At 47.4% G+C, this 15,002-nt stretch overlaps 3 protein-coding genes across 5 annotated transcripts in view; 2 read left to right on the top strand and 1 right to left on the bottom strand.

Moving 5' to 3' along the window:
• NAA60 (N-alpha-acetyltransferase 60, NatF catalytic subunit) overlaps positions 1–4,550 on the top strand; it is a 29,223-nt gene extending 24,673 nt beyond the window's left edge. The window contains exons 5-7 of one of the 3 annotated variants that reach the window (XM_028145666.2): positions 146–400; positions 1,600–1,878; positions 3,150–4,550. In XM_028145666.2, the coding sequence (XP_028001467.1) occupies positions 146–400; positions 1,600–1,878; positions 3,150–3,214 (599 nt within the window). In that variant the 3' untranslated portion in view covers positions 3,215–4,550. Of the gene's footprint in view, positions 1–145; positions 401–1,345; positions 1,490–1,536; positions 1,879–3,149 lie in introns of those variants that run through there. The other 2 variants (XM_054714666.1, XM_008141657.3) reach the window with 2 other exon arrangements.
• A 2,309-nt stretch (positions 4,551–6,859) lies between these two features.
• On the bottom strand, positions 6,860–9,170 carry C4H16orf90 (chromosome 4 C16orf90 homolog). The gene is made up of 3 exons (XM_008141656.3): positions 9,059–9,170; positions 7,994–8,347; positions 6,860–7,372 (listed from the first exon to the last, which is right to left on the bottom strand). Exons 1-3 carry the CDS (start codon positions 9,102–9,104, stop codon positions 7,215–7,217), a joined length of 558 nt encoding a protein of 185 aa, XP_008139878.1. The 5' UTR covers positions 9,105–9,170; the 3' UTR covers positions 6,860–7,214.
• Positions 9,171–9,264: 94 nt separating this feature from the next.
• CLUAP1 (clusterin associated protein 1) overlaps positions 9,265–15,002 on the top strand; it is a 48,881-nt gene continuing 43,143 nt past the window's right edge. Inside the window, exon 1 of the mRNA XM_054714663.1 lies at positions 9,265–9,518. The gene's annotated coding sequence lies outside the window, so the exon portion shown is untranslated. The remainder of the gene's footprint in view (positions 9,519–15,002) is intronic.

Below are 15,002 nucleotides of genomic sequence, written 5' to 3' on the forward strand. Positions count from 1 at the left end.
ACTTTGACAGTGGCTGGTTATGGGAAGTCTTTGATACAATGGCGGAGAGATCTGAAGAGATCTCTGAGAAGGTCACTTCCTTGTCTGCCTTATGCTTCCTCTTCACCTGCCCCGCCATGTGTGACTGTTGCCTCTTTGCCTACAGGTTCCCTTTTACTTGAGAGTTTAAAGGATCACATATCCACCACTGCCCAGGACCACTGCAAAGCCATCTACCTGCACGTCCTCACCACCAACAACACAGCAATAAACTTCTACGAAAACAGAGACTTCAAGCAGCACCACTATCTCCCCTATTACTATTCCATCCGTGGGGTCCTCAAAGATGGCTTCACTTATGTCCTCTACATCAATGGTGGCCACCCTCCCTGGACCATCTTATATCCTTTTCTTCTCAGGGGTGAGAGACTGTGGCTTCCTAGCATCAGCTGGAGCTGTGGTTGCTTTCAGATGACATTCACAAAGCCAAGCTCACAGGATGCATTTTTTCCTAATGAGATGATGATGTGGGTAGATCTGATTTGCATGTATTAGGAATTGATGGTCTGGTTGCAGATATTGGGAAAGCAGACATGCTCTGGCACTCATTGTTCCCTGGACTTGAGCCCAGTACAAGGGGTGGATTTTTAATCCTCCTGGTCCAAGATCCACCCATCCATTCATCCATCTATTCACCCAATAAGTATTGGTTGAGTCTCCTGTACCTGGTATGTGGGGGCTACAACAGTGAACAAAATAGACAAAGCCCCTGACCTGGTGGGGCCTGCATGCTGGCAGGGGAGAAAGCAAATAAGGGAGGTGAAAGAGTTGTTTGCTATTTTGAACACTTAGTTCAAACCTTTCTTACCAGAATGTAGGGTATGTGACTCAGTGGTGTGTCCCATCCCTGCTCCCTCCCTTTTAACTATCTCTGGCCCTAAACAGGTAAGAGGGAGGCTAGAAGACTTCTTAATAGTCATAGGGTGTGGCCCAGAAAATACTGTGTGTACATGTATCTGTGTGTAAATACTAGTAAATACATGAGTCCAGGATTTGTCCATTTCATAAGGAAATAAACGGGAAAGAGAGATGTGGTACAAAGCCCACAGGTCTCCTTGCTCATGTGAAGATGGGTCTCTGTGCTAAGGGCTTAACACTGTTGACCCCTCTATGTCACAGGAATGAGGCCCTGCCCCTCTGAGGACTGAGGGTAGGGGGAGGACCAGGAACACTTGCTCTTCTGATTTACCCCTCCCCGCAGCACCCAGTCCCTGTCTGTTAACCTTAGTCTGGGTGTCCATGTGCCTGAGGCCTCACCTGGAAGGTCCTTTTGTACCCACATGCTGCCCTTTATTATTTTGCATAGTGGAGGCCCCTCCATCTATGGAAGTTTTCCAGCACTCTGCAGAGGCTAAGCGGACTTTTGGACTCCCTTGAGAATGGCATGCTATCTGCACTCAGTCCTGCAGGTTGCTGTTTGGGCCTCTGCTGACAGTGCCACTCCAGGGGGGTGTGGGCAGGGAAGGCAAGTTGTAGTCTTCCTTAACAGCGTCCCACGGACTACATCCAGCACCTGGGTTCTGCTCTAGCAAACCTGAGCCCCTGCTCCATCCCACACAGGATTTACCGCCAGGCCCACAGCTTGCTCTGCAGCTTCCTGCCATGGTCAAGCATCTCCACCAAGGGCGGCATTGAATACAGCCGGACCATGTGATGCCAGCCAGGCAGTCTCCAACAGGTCCCACCCCTTAACGCCCTGCGGAGCCCACCTTCCTGGCCATTTGACCTCAACTGTGTTCTGCAGAGGAGCTGGCCCATCACCTGCCCCAGCTGCAGGCCCGGTGCTACATGGGCTTGGGAGCAGAGCGTCGTGGGGCGGGTATGCCCGGTCTCCAACAGGTATGCCAGAACAGGTGGTGGGGAAAAGGGGAGACGATGGTCTTGAGAAAGGGAGGGCCTGGCGCTTCCGACAATAAAAACAGAAGGCTCTGGATAGGCACCTGCTGCCCTAAGGGCTGAGGTAGTACCTGAGCAACTCTCAGAAATTTGAAGAAGGACTGCCCTAGCCAGTTTGGCTCAGTGGATAGAGCGTCATCCTGCGGACTGAAGGGTCCCAGGTTCAATTCCTGGTCAAGGGCACATGCCTGGGTTATGAGCTCGATCCCCGGTAGGAGGCAGCCAATCAGTGGTTCTCTCTCATCATTGATGTTTCTATCTCTCTCCCTCTCCCGTCCTCTCTGAAATCAATAAAATATATATTTATATATAAATGAAATATATATTTTATATATAAATAAAAGAAATTTGAAGGAGGAAAGCAGAGTCCTGAGCCCTTGCCCAGAACTTCATCTTTTCCCTTGAACAACTTTTAAAAAAATAATGCATTCACAGAAATGGAAAAAGTACCAAAAGATCAAGCCCTTTCTCTGCCCCCACCCCGCCATCCATAGCCACTTACTACCTTTCCAAGGGGTGTCTGGAGCTGATGTCAGCTTTAACACCAGCGGCATCATCAGCTCACAATGAAGTTCCCTGAGGTGGGCACCTTATAGATGAGGGCTCTATTCAGACATGGCCACTTCATTTATTTTTTTTTTTCTTTCAAAATAATAGCTTTATTTTTATTAGGATTATAAACATTGTTACATGGACATTACTTTAAAACTCAAACCATATAGAAAAGTGAAGAAAAAAGTAAAACCTCAGCACTGAGAGAAAACCACTAATATTTTGGTAAACCTTTTTTCAAACATATTTGTATGCATATAAACCTATACAGACATAAAGATATAGACATGGCCACTTCTGAACACCATGAGTACTATGGGGAGCCAGCCAGTCTCTCAGACCTCACAGAACACCAGAGCTGGAAAGGGTCATGGGGACCCCGGGGCTCATCCGCTTATGCATGGACATGGCCGAGAGCAGATTGTTGATTTGAGCCAAGCTCACACAGCGCGCTCCATCGCCACCTGGGCTGGCATGCCCAGTGCCTTGATTTGTGCCTGGACTGAGGAACCCAGATGTCACTAAAAGGGACTCTGGGCCTAGAGAAGGGTTCACCCTTCAGGGGCACCCAGGGCCAGCAGTGGGTTCCTAGGCCGGACATAGTGTGGGCATAGTGTTTCTGTGGAGACCTTCACTCCTGCTCCCTCTTCTCTTTCCTGCAGGCTCTTCCAGCCCTCCTTCCTGCTCTGGGAACCTCTGCCCTTGCCTCGGCCTGGCCCCCATGTGAGTGCACCAGCCTCATAGGCTGGACACATTGTTCATTGTGGCCAGTTGCTTCTGCTGCCCTGGAAGTATGGAGGCAGGAGTGGGCTTCCTTCCCTGCACGTCCTCACTGGCCTCTTCCCCTGCACTGCCTGTTCCATCCAAATCCTTCCTCCAAAGCCGGAATTAACTCCTCGGAGGGAGGAGCCCAAGTGTTACGGATAGACTTGGCCCTAAAGACACAGGAGCCTCAGAACAATGAAGGGTGAAATAAAGGGAACGCCAAACCCTTGTAAAGAACCAGCCCTCAGAAGCCTGGGGGGCAGGAGCAGCCCCTACCTCCCCAGGAGGGGCTGGCGAGTGGTGAGAGGCTTTTCACCCAAGCACAGAGCTCTGGGGCTTGGTTCCCTGGCATGATGGTGAGATAATGGGAAGGTTTCCCACTCCTCTGTTGGCAGTCCTGCTGTGTCAGAGAGCGAGGAACTACCTATCACATGCTGGATGTGCCATTCAGTTGAACTGCCGCAGGGAGCTGGGCTGAGGACAGGTGCTGGTGAGGGTCCTAAGGGCCCCCCCCCCCGACCCCCAGTTCCGTGAGATGCAGTTCTAAGGCCTGACCAGATGCAGACAAGAAGAATTGAGTGGTGTTTGATCAAGTAGGACCTGGTCTTTGAGACTGGGGGCAGTCGCTTGCCTTGTGGTCCTCAGCCTCTGGGAACAGAGACAGAAGAGGCTGTCAGTGCCAGGAAGCATGCATGTGGACATCACTTGCTTCTGGCGTTCCCTCCACCCTATCCCCAAAGCTGCTTGCTCCCTGCCCGCCCTCCAGAGTAAAGGGGGTTGGCAGAGTCACGCCCAGCATTGCTGCAGTGTCCTGGAGCCGTCGCCACAGTGCACCAGTCTGAGTGGGAGAAGGTGGGACAACCAAGCAAAGGGGCCTCGGATTGGCATCCTTCCCTCCCTCAGAACTCCCAGCCCAGGGCTCCTCTGGCCTTGTGGTGGGGGGAAGGGGTTTCTCGAGATGAAGGCGGGCCTGTGCAGGAAAACCACTTCTCCTTCCTCGGCCACTTCACACTCTCACTGACTGGTCCCCACTCCGTGCTGACATTGACTTTGAGCTGAGGCCCAGCTCAGTGTCCTCACTAATCTGAATCAACGGTTATCATGTGGTTTTTATTTCTGCCCCACGGGGTAAGGGAAGAGTCTTCCAGAAGGTTCTGCCTTGGACTTCCATATTGAGCCGAGGCCTTGCCCTACCCCTTCCTCCTTGCCCCTAATCACGGCAGTGTCTAGCCCAGTGTTGAACAGATTGTAGTGTTCTGTCTGATTACAAACGAATAAACAGACTTTGATTGGTCACATCCTGTCTTGCACTTTGGGCCATTCCTGGGGGTTTGCCCCCTTGCTGGGACAGTGGTTTAGATGGCCCAGGAGCTGCTTGTTGGTTGCTGTCAAGTCCCAAGGATGGCTTCCAGGGAACAGGACCGATGGTTTTGTGTCAGTTTCCTGCCAAGTAACGCAGTCCTGGGGAAGAGGGTTCAGAGTTGCAAAGCACAACTGGGTTCTTTCTTTAAACTCAGAAGATCCTCAGGCAGCTGCCCCCATTTGTTTGGGAGTCTCCTTGGCCAACCTTAGGCCTTGAGCTGGGGCATGGTCCTCTGGGGGTCACTATCCTGGCTTAGAGAAGGCTCGATAGGTGACACAATACAGTGGTCAGATAGGAACCCTGGGCCAGTGCACCTTGCCACAGGAGCCTGGGGGGACTGGGACCTTTGGTCCAGGGCACCTCATCATGGGAGCCTGCGGTTGGCCAAGTCTGGAACCATGTGCTCCCAGCAACCTCTCCTTGGAGTTTCTGGCCACCCTGGGGTATGGAGTCATGCTAGTCGCCCCATTAGACATGAAAACTGGTTCAGGGGCCGGCAGTTACCCAGGAGCCACGCAGCTCTTGAACGGCCCCTCTAAAACCTGTGTGTGTACTGCTCCCTTGACGGTGGCGCATCACCCAGACAGCCCTCCCCAGAACAGGGCCTGAGGCACCTGCAGAGCTGGGTGTCAGGGAGCCCATGGGGTTGTATGGAGGCTGGAGGCATTGAATGTTTCAAGGTCAGTGAACTGGTCTGGTCTCACAGCATCCTAGTGCTGTGAGTTACACCCTTGCTAATTGAGGCAGATACACCTTGTTTAATGGGTCAGCTTCAGGATTGAGGGGTGACTCCTTGGGGCCCTTGGTTAGTCATTGGCCAAGTATTAACTTGCAAGGGTGGGTAGGGGCAGGGATTCTGGAGACCATTGCCCTAAAGGTAACTGCCCTTCCAACCCATCAGGCTTCAAGGATAGGCTCCCAAGGGCTGAGACTGGCTCCTGGTGGCCATTCAGGGAATGGGGTGAGGATGCCCCAGGTTGGTCAGTGTGCATTTCCACAAATGTCTGCTTGTTTGAGGCCCTGGGTGCTCCTTCACATCAGTTCCCTGTCCCCAGCATGCCATGGCCATGGCTTTTCCACTTGTCAGCCTCTTTGGAGTGCTTTTCAAAAAAGCTTCGGGAGGTTTAAGGAAGAATGGTTTGGAGACCAACTCAGCTGCAGCAGATGTCCTTCCTTGGGGGAAAGACTAGCCTGTGATTTGTCTGCCCTCCACGCTTCAGCAAGGGTGGCTCAACGGGCTGAGGGATGCACTCCCAAGGTGGTTCAGAGGTCAGTGGTGGCCTCCCCTGGTGTGGGCTGGTTTCCCACCGTGTGTGGGCTCTTTATTTGGATATTGATCCCCCGACACACACACACTAGAAGCTACTAGGCTTCCTTCATGCCAGAAGTGATGCCAAGTTACTTCTACCACATCTATTGGTAAAGCAAGACCCAGAGCCAATGCCAAGTCAAGATGGGAAGTAATACACAGGGCCAGACCACCGGGATGTGGCCCAGTGGAGGCCACCACAGACTGGACTCAGCTCTGAACCCTGGGGGCAGTCTGGAAGGAACCCAGCTCTCCTGGTCTCCAGAATCATAGACACTATCACGTGGGTATGGCAGGAGCCCCCCAAAGGGGCTTCCAACCCGGGCTGCCAGGACTGGAAGTCAGCCAGACAGTGAGGGTCACTGAGGCCAAACCTTGGTCTTCCCATCCTGTCCCCACAGGGCTGAGGCCTAGCGACATAGACCAGGAGCGATTCTACCCCCAGGGGATATTGGACACTCTGGAGAAACTTTTGGTTGTCACAGTTTGGAGGAGGGAGCTAGCTGAATCTAGTGGGTAGAGGCTGCTGACACTGCTAAACATCCTACAACACACCCGAGGGCCCCCACTACAAAGAATGATCTGGTCCCAAATACCCACAGGGCCAAGAACATGGAAACTTGCTCCCAGAAACACAGGTGCCGCCAAAACCGGTTTGGCTCAGTGGATAGAGCGTCGGCCTGCGGACTGAAGGGTCCCAGGTTTGATTCCGGGTCAAGGGCATGTACCTTGGTTGCGGGCACATCCCCGGTAGGGGGTGCGCAGGAGGCAGCTGGTCGATGTTTCTCTCTCATCGATGTTTCTAATAGCTCTCTCTCTCTCTCCCTTCCTCTCTGTAAAAAATCAATAAAATATATTTAAAAAAGAAAAACACAGGTGCCAAGGGGCTGTTTCTCTGACTGAACTGGCCTGATAGACGGAGGGACAAAGGTGCATGTGGGCTTTGGCTTTTATTGAGATTAGACCAGCAGGCTCCCCGGCCTCTTTGGGAGCCCCACTCTCCACTCAGCCGGCCTCCAGGTACAAGTGGTTTACTTGAGTTGGAGCAGGCTGCAAGGGCATGCCCAGGCTTCTCTTTTTTCTTCTGTCCCTCCCTCAGGACCGCCTCCTCCCTCCCCTCGAGTTTTCCCAAGGCTGGCCCAGGCTCTGGTGCTGGGCATCGGCAGGTGTCTCCATCTGGAGGGTCTACTGGTGGGGCTGAGCCCTTCCTCTCTGGACCTGCCTCCTCCGCCACCTCCTGGATCATCTTTCCCCTCCTGTCCTGAAGCTGTGAAAACAGCACTCGGATCCCTACGGCCTCTTCAGAGCCCCAGAGCAGATTCTCTTGCACAGTGGACAGGTGGACTCCTCTGAGGCCTCCCAGGATCTCTTGGGCCTGAACCCCAAGCCTTCATGGGTACCAGGCTGGGAGGGGGCACCCTTAGCTGGATCCATGCTGGAACTGGATGCTGAGGAAAGGGGGGAGGGAGGAGTTACTTGGAGGGCCTCAGGGGAGGCTGCCAGCCTATCTTATCCTATGATGCCCCCCTCTCGAACCTGACATCCTTTAAAACAGGAGTAGAGCCCTAGCTGGTTTGGCTCAGTGGATAGAGCATTGACCTGCGGACTCAATGGTCCCGGGTTTGATTCCAGTCAGGGGCACATGCCTGGGTTGCGGGCTCGATCCACAATGGGGGGCGTGCAGAAAGCAGCCAATCAATGATTCTCTTTCATCATTGATGTTTCTCTCTCTCCCTCTCCCTTCCTCTCTGAAATCAATAAAAATATATTTTAAAAAAATAAAATAGGAGTGGAATGGGGGGGGGGGTGTCTCTTTTAAAGATAACCCATGAGGGAGGGAGAAGGAAGAGGGAACATGGTTTAAGTTCTTCATTTAACCCAAACCCTTCATTTTACTAATGGGGAAACTGAGGCCCAACCAGAAGTGGGGGAGCTTGTCAGTTGCAGAGAGGGGACAGAAACCCTGAGGCTTGGGAGTGGAGAAGGGCCCATCTGCATCCATCTGATCTCCAACGCACCCCTTCCCTGGAAGGGTCTCTCCCTCCTGCATCACCTAGACAGGTGCTCACCTGTATTTCCCAGGCTGTCTCCGGGCAGTTGAGCTTCCAGAAGGGCTGAACGGTGGCTGTTACCTGGGTTCAGAGTACCCTGTGGCAGGTCCAGGGGCCAGGCCATGCCCTCAGGCCATGGGAGGCAGCTCCCAGCCATGAGCCGGCCCAGCCAGTGACTCTCACACTGGCCAGCAGGCTGCATGTGGCCTGGTAGATAGAGGGCCAGGCCCCGGAGGTGGCGCAGCCGGAAGTTCTTGGGCTTGCTTCCCTGGGCACTGGGACACTGCTGCTGCTGGGCCCCCAGCCCTCCTTCGTAGATGTTGGATGGTGTGTCGGGGTGACTGGGGAGTCCTTGGGCCCAGCTCACGGAATCTGTGGAGGGGAAAGCAGGAGGGTGGTGGCCACAGCAGCCATGATGGGAGAACAGCACATCACATGCTCATGTGATGGGCTCCATGTCAGCCTGCCAAACTTCAGCTTACCTGTCAAATGGACTAAATCCTTGCCTCCAGCCTCCCCTGACCCAACGTATTAATCCTCTTTCCTCTCCCAGCCAACAGGGAGGTCTGGCACCAAATTCTCTTTCAGGACTTCAAGCCCTCCTGCCACCTTCCCCTTTTTTTTTGTTAATCCTCACCTGAGGATATTTTTTCCCATGGATTTTTAGAGAGAGTTGAAGGAAAGGAGGAGAGGGGAGGGAAAAGGGAAAGAGAGAGAGATGTAAACGAGACACATTGATTGCCTCCTACAGGCGACCCAACTGGGCTGGCATTTGAACTTGCAACCCAGGTACGTACCCTTGACCAGAAATTGAACCCATGACCCTTCAGTGTATGGGCTTATGCTCTAACCACTGACCATACTAGCTAGGGCCTTCGGCTACCCATTTTTTACCCCTACCCTAGGTCACTCTGGTACCAGTATAGATATTTCACGGTGGGTTCAGAATCACCAGTCCAGGTCACACATCCGGGACCAGTGGCCATTCCTCTCTCCCAAGTATACATGTCCCTAGTGGCTTTGGGCCCACATCAGAACAGTAGGACATCTCTCTTCCTGCCATTCTTTCCCATAGCCCCGCACCTTCTCTTATGTGCAGCTCAGAGAACGCACAGACCAAGGCTTCCATTGAGGGCCAGTTTGGTGGGGGAGGAGTGGTCCAGCCTTCTGTGCAGCAGGGCTCTGCTCTCCCCTGCCTAGGGGGTGGGTCTGCAGGTTTCCCTTAGCAACCGGCTGTGTGATGTCACAGGGAAGCCTTCCTGGGCCCCCTGAGTTAGAGGTAGGATTATGCCCTGGACAGAGACAGGGTGGGAGAAGAGCAAGGGAAGGGGGCAGAACCTGAGAGGAGGTCCCGGGTCCCTCTGGCTTGGGACAGGCCGTACAAAACAGACTCAGCTCTTGCAGGCTGAGGAGTCACTTCCAGAGGTGACCTCCTGGGAATCTCAGTTTCCTCATCTGTGGTTGGAAAATGAGGTTTAGGGGTACAGACTTAGTGAAACCTGGGTCAGTGCTTTGAGCATGCTGATAAGGTGGTTCTGAGTGGGTAAGTCACACGTTTGTTTGTTTGGTTTTTGTTTAGTCACAACTTTTTTAACTGTCCATTTTCCCATAAGTAAAGTAAGGGTATTGTGTGGCTCATACAAAGTGTGAAGAAATACTGTGGAGGAACTATAGCTCTTACAAACTACTAGTGGGAATGTTAAACGGCACCACCACTTTGGGAAATAATTTCTTAAAAAGTTAAACTTTCAAATAAAAGGCATCCAAATTGGTAAGGAAAAAGTAAAACTTTCATTATTTGTAGATGACATAACTACATATATAAATGATATTAGAAATAGTAAATTCAATAACATAGGATACAAAATTAATATTCAGAAATCAGTTGCATTTTTATATACTAATAATGAACTATTAGAGATATTAAGGAAACAATACCATTTATAATTGCATCAAAAAAACATAAAATACTTAGAAATATATTTAATCCATGAGGTAAAAAAGCTGTACTTGAAAAATTATAAGACCTTGAAGAAGATACAAATAAATGGGAAGTATATACATGGATAGGAAGAATTTAACATAGTTAAAATGTCCTTATTTCCCAGATCAATCTATAGTTTCAAAGCAATCCCTATCAAAACACTGAGGGCATTTCTCACAGAACTAGACAATCCTAAACTTTATGTGGAACCACAAAAGACCCCAAACAGCCAAAGCAACCTAAGGACAAAGTTGGGCTGTGCTCCTTCTCTGGAGCACTCCCATGCTTTCCCCGCTACTTATTTCCCCAGGCATGTTACCTTTGCCTTTCTTCTAAGCTTTAAAGCCCCCTTTTTTGACTCTATAACATCAGTTCTCAACCTGTGGGTCGCGACCCCTTTGGGGGTTGAACGACCCTTTCACAGGGTCGCCTAAGACCATCGGAAAACACAGATATTTACATTACAATTCATAACAGTAGCAAAATTACAGTTATGAAGTAGCAACGAAAATAATTTTATGGTTGGGGGGTCACCACAACATGAGGAACTGTATTAAAGGGTCATGGCATTAGGAAGGTTGAGAACCACTGCTCTATAACTTGTTTCCTGAGCCCATGCAGCCCAGCTGGCTCACTTTTTCTATCTCTGTGACCTTCTAAATAAACGTTTGCTTGTAAAAGAAAACAAAAAACAAAGTTGGAGGAGGTATTGTGCTACTTGATCTCAAACTATACTACAAGACTATAGTAATCAATACTACATTGTACTGGCATAAAAACGGACACACAGATCAGAATAGAGAGCCCAGAAATAAACCCTCATCTATATGGTCAATTTATGACAAAGGATGCAAGAATATACAATGGGGTAAAGAATATCTCTTCAATAAATGGTGTTGGGCAAACTGGATAGGTATATGCCAAAAATAAATAAATACACCTAGACCACTTTCTTACACTATATACAAGAATAAACTCAAAATGGATTAAAGGCTTAAGTGTAAGACTTGAAACCATAAAACTCCTAGAAGAAAACAGGCAGTAAACTCTGACACCGCTCTTAGCAAAAATTTTCTGGATATGTCTCAATTGGGCAAGGGAAACAATCCAACAAAAAATAAATGGGTCTATATCAAACTAAAAAGTTTTTGCGTAGCAAAGGAAACCATCAACAAAAAGACAACCTACTGAGTGGGAGATGATATTCACCAATGATACATCGATAAGGGGTTAATATCCAGATATAAGGAACTCATACAATTTAGCACCAAAAAGATTTAAAAATGGGCAGAGGAAAAGATTTAAACATGCCTGAATAGGCATTTCTCCAAAGATGACATACACATGGCCAGTCATATAAAATAAAAGCCTAATATGCTAAGTGTCCGGTCATTCGGTTTTCTGTTTAACCAATCAAAGTGTAATATGCTAAAAATATGCTAAGACCACACAACTGCTTGTTATGATGTGCACTGACCACCAGGGGGCAGAAGCTCCAACTGGTAGGTTAGCTTGCTGCTGGGGTCCGACCGATCGGGACTGAGTGAGATGAGCTGGACACGCCCTGGAGCCCTCCTGTGGTCCCTTCCTGGCTGGCCAACCTCCCGTGTTCCTCCCCGGCCCTGATCGTGCACCGGTGGGATCCCTTGGCCTGGCCTGCACCCTTTCACAATCCCAGCTGAGGGACACCCCAACCCTCGAGTGCATGAATTTCATGCACCAGGCCTCTAGTAAGATATAAGAAAAGATGCTCAATGTCACTAATCATAAGGGAAATACAAATTTAAACTACAATGGGATGTCACCTCCCAATTGTCAAAATGGCTATTATTAATAAATCAACAAGTGTTGGTGAAGATTTGGGGAAAGGGGACCTTTGTGCACTGTTGGCATTACAAATAGGTGCAGCCACTATGGAAATAGTATGAAGTTGTCAAAAATCAAAAATAGAACTATCATATAACCCAGCAATTTCACTTCTGGGTATTTATCCAAAGGCATCCAAAATACTAATTTGAGATGATATATGCATCCTATGTTCATTGCAGCATTATTCACAATAGCCAAGATATGGAAGCAACCTAACTGTCCAGTGATAGACGACTGGATAAAGATGTGGTATATATAGGGGAATATTACTTGGTCATAAGAATGGAATCTTACCATTTATGAAAACATGGATGGACTCAGAGGGTGTTATGCTAAGTGAAATAAGTCAGACAGAGAAAGAAAAATGCCATGTGATTTCACTTATATGTGGAACCTAAAAAACAAAATAAATGAACTGATAAAACAGAAACTCATAGATACAGATAACAAACTGAGAGTAGCCAGATGGGGAGTTGGGGGACATGGTAAAAAAAAAAAAAAAGTGAAGGGCTTATGTACAAATTGGCAGTTACGAAATAGTCATGGGAGCCCTGGATGGGTGGCTCAGTTGGCTAGATTGTCATCCCAATACACCAAGGTTGCAGGTTTGATCCCTGGTCAGGGCACACACAAGAATCAACCAATGAATGCATAAGTAAGTGGAATAACTAATAGGTGTTTCTCTCTTTCTCTCTCTGTCTCTCTCATCAGTTTTTAAAAAGACATGGAGATGTAACATAAGCCTAGGGAGTATAGCCAATAATATTGTAATATCTATTTGTGGTGTCAGGTGGGTACTAGACTTATTGGGGGGAATCACTTATAAGTTATATAAATGTCTAATCCTTATGCTATACACCTGAAATATATAATATTGAATGTCAACTGTAACTGAAAAATTAATGTTAAACTTTAAATTCTATCAATTCACAGATAACATGATTTTACTAGTGTATAGAGAAAAATTAGTCCACACTCAAAATTATTTGAGACAGTGAAACTATTAGAGTTAATAAAGTTCAGCAAAGTTGCTAGATATAAGATAAACACAAAAATTGTATTTCTATACACTGGCAAAAGAATAAAACGAATAAATTTCACCAAGGAATTGCAAGATAACACCGAAAACTACAAAACATTGCTAAAATAAAGACTTATAAAATGGAAAAACATTCCTGTTCATGAGTTGAAGGTTTAATATTGTTAAGACAGCAGTACTCCCTAAAGTGATCTACAGATACTTTGAAAATCCCAATGGCCTTTTATGCAGAAACAGAAAAGCTGATTCTAAAATTCATGTGGAATTATAAGGGAGCCCAAATAACCAAAACAATCTTTAAAAAGAAGAATTTACATTTAACCAAAATAGTATGGAACCAGCACAAGGATAGACATCACAACCAATGGAACAGATTAGAGAGACCAGAAATAAAGCCATATATCTATGGTCAACTGATATTCAACAAGAGTGCCAAGACTATTCAAAGGGGTAAAAAATTTCTTTAACAAATGGTGCTGGGGCAACTGGATAGCCACATGCAAGGGCCCTCTCTCATACCAGAATACAAAAATTAACTCAAAATGCATCAAAGACCTAAATGTAAGAGCTAAAACTATAAAACTCTTAGAAGAAAACATAAATCTTCATGAGCTTGGTTTTGGCAATGAATTGTTAGATATGACAAAACTATGAGTAAAAGAAAACATAAATTTGACTTCATAAACATTTAAAATTTTGCTGCTGCAAAAAGCACTCTCAAGAAGTAAAAGCTCATAGAATGTGATAAAATATTTGCAAATCATATATCTGATAAGTGTGTAGTATGCAGAATATATAAAGAAGTCTTATAATTCAACAACAAAAAGACAACCCAATTTAAAAATGGTGAAGTTGAAGAGATATATCTCCAAAGAAGATACACAAACTGTCAACAAGCATAAGAAAAGATGCTCAACAGTACTAGTCATTAGGGAAATACAATTTAAAACAATGTGGTAACTACTACTTACCCATAAGGTGGATATAATTAAATTTAAAGAATTTGAGAAATGTTAACGAGGATGTGGAGAAACTGGAATCCTCCTACACTACTAGTGGGAATGTAAAATGGTGGAGGCAATAATGTACAAAAGTTCAAGTCGGTACACATCCTTTTGAGCGGTTCCCACTGTCAGGCTTTTTGTTGTTTATTATTTTAGCCATACAAATAACTACCTAGTGATATGTTATTGTGGTTTAACATGCGTTTTCCTAAGGACTAATAACCTTGAGCATCTTTTGCTTTGCTTATTATTTGTATATATCATCTTCTTTGAAGTGTCTGTTTACATTTTTTGGTCCATTTTCTAATTGGATTGAGTTTTGAGAGTTTGTTATGTATTCTGGGTAAAACTTTTCATCAGATGGTTTGTGAATATTTTCTTCTAAACAGTGGATATTCCTTTCATTTTCTTTGTTTTGTTAATATTCACCAGAGGTATTTTCCCATTGATTTTGAGAGAGTGAAAGGAAGGGGGAGGGGCGGGGAGAGAGAGAGGAGAGAAGAGAAAAACATCAATGTGAGAGAGACATGTTGGATTGGTTGCCTCCCGCACGCACCCGGGCTAGGGATCAAGCCTGCAACCGAGGCACATACCCTGGACTGGAATTGTACCCTTGACTGGAATTGAACCTGGGACACTTCAGTCCTCAGGCTGATGCTCTATTCAGAGCCAAACCAACGAGGGCTAGTCTTTCATTTTCTTAAAAGTACCTTGCCCAACTGGCGAGGCTCAGTGGTTGACCATCCACCTATAAACCAGGAGGTCAGGGTTAGATTCTGGTCAGGGCACATGCCCAGGTTGGCAGCTCTATCCCCATTGAGGAGGGGGAGGGTGTGTGTGCAGGAGGCAGCCAATCAATGATTCTCTCATCAATGTTTCTCTCTCTCCTCCCTCTCCCTTCCTCTCTGAAATCAATTCAAATACATTTTTAAAAAAGTGTCTTGAAGAGAAGTTTTAACTTTTTAAAAAATATATATTTTATTGCCCTACTGGTTTGGCTCAGTGGATAGGGCGTCGGCCTGCGGACTGAAGGGTCACAGGTTTGATTCCAGTCAAGGGCATGTACCTTGGTTGTGGGCACATTCCCAGTGCGGGGGGTGTGGGAGGCAGCTGATCGATGTTTCTCTCTCA

This window comes from Eptesicus fuscus, chromosome 4, assembly GCF_027574615.1.
Source record: "Eptesicus fuscus isolate TK198812 chromosome 4, DD_ASM_mEF_20220401, whole genome shotgun sequence".
Taxonomy (NCBI): domain Eukaryota; kingdom Metazoa; phylum Chordata; class Mammalia; order Chiroptera; family Vespertilionidae; genus Eptesicus; species Eptesicus fuscus.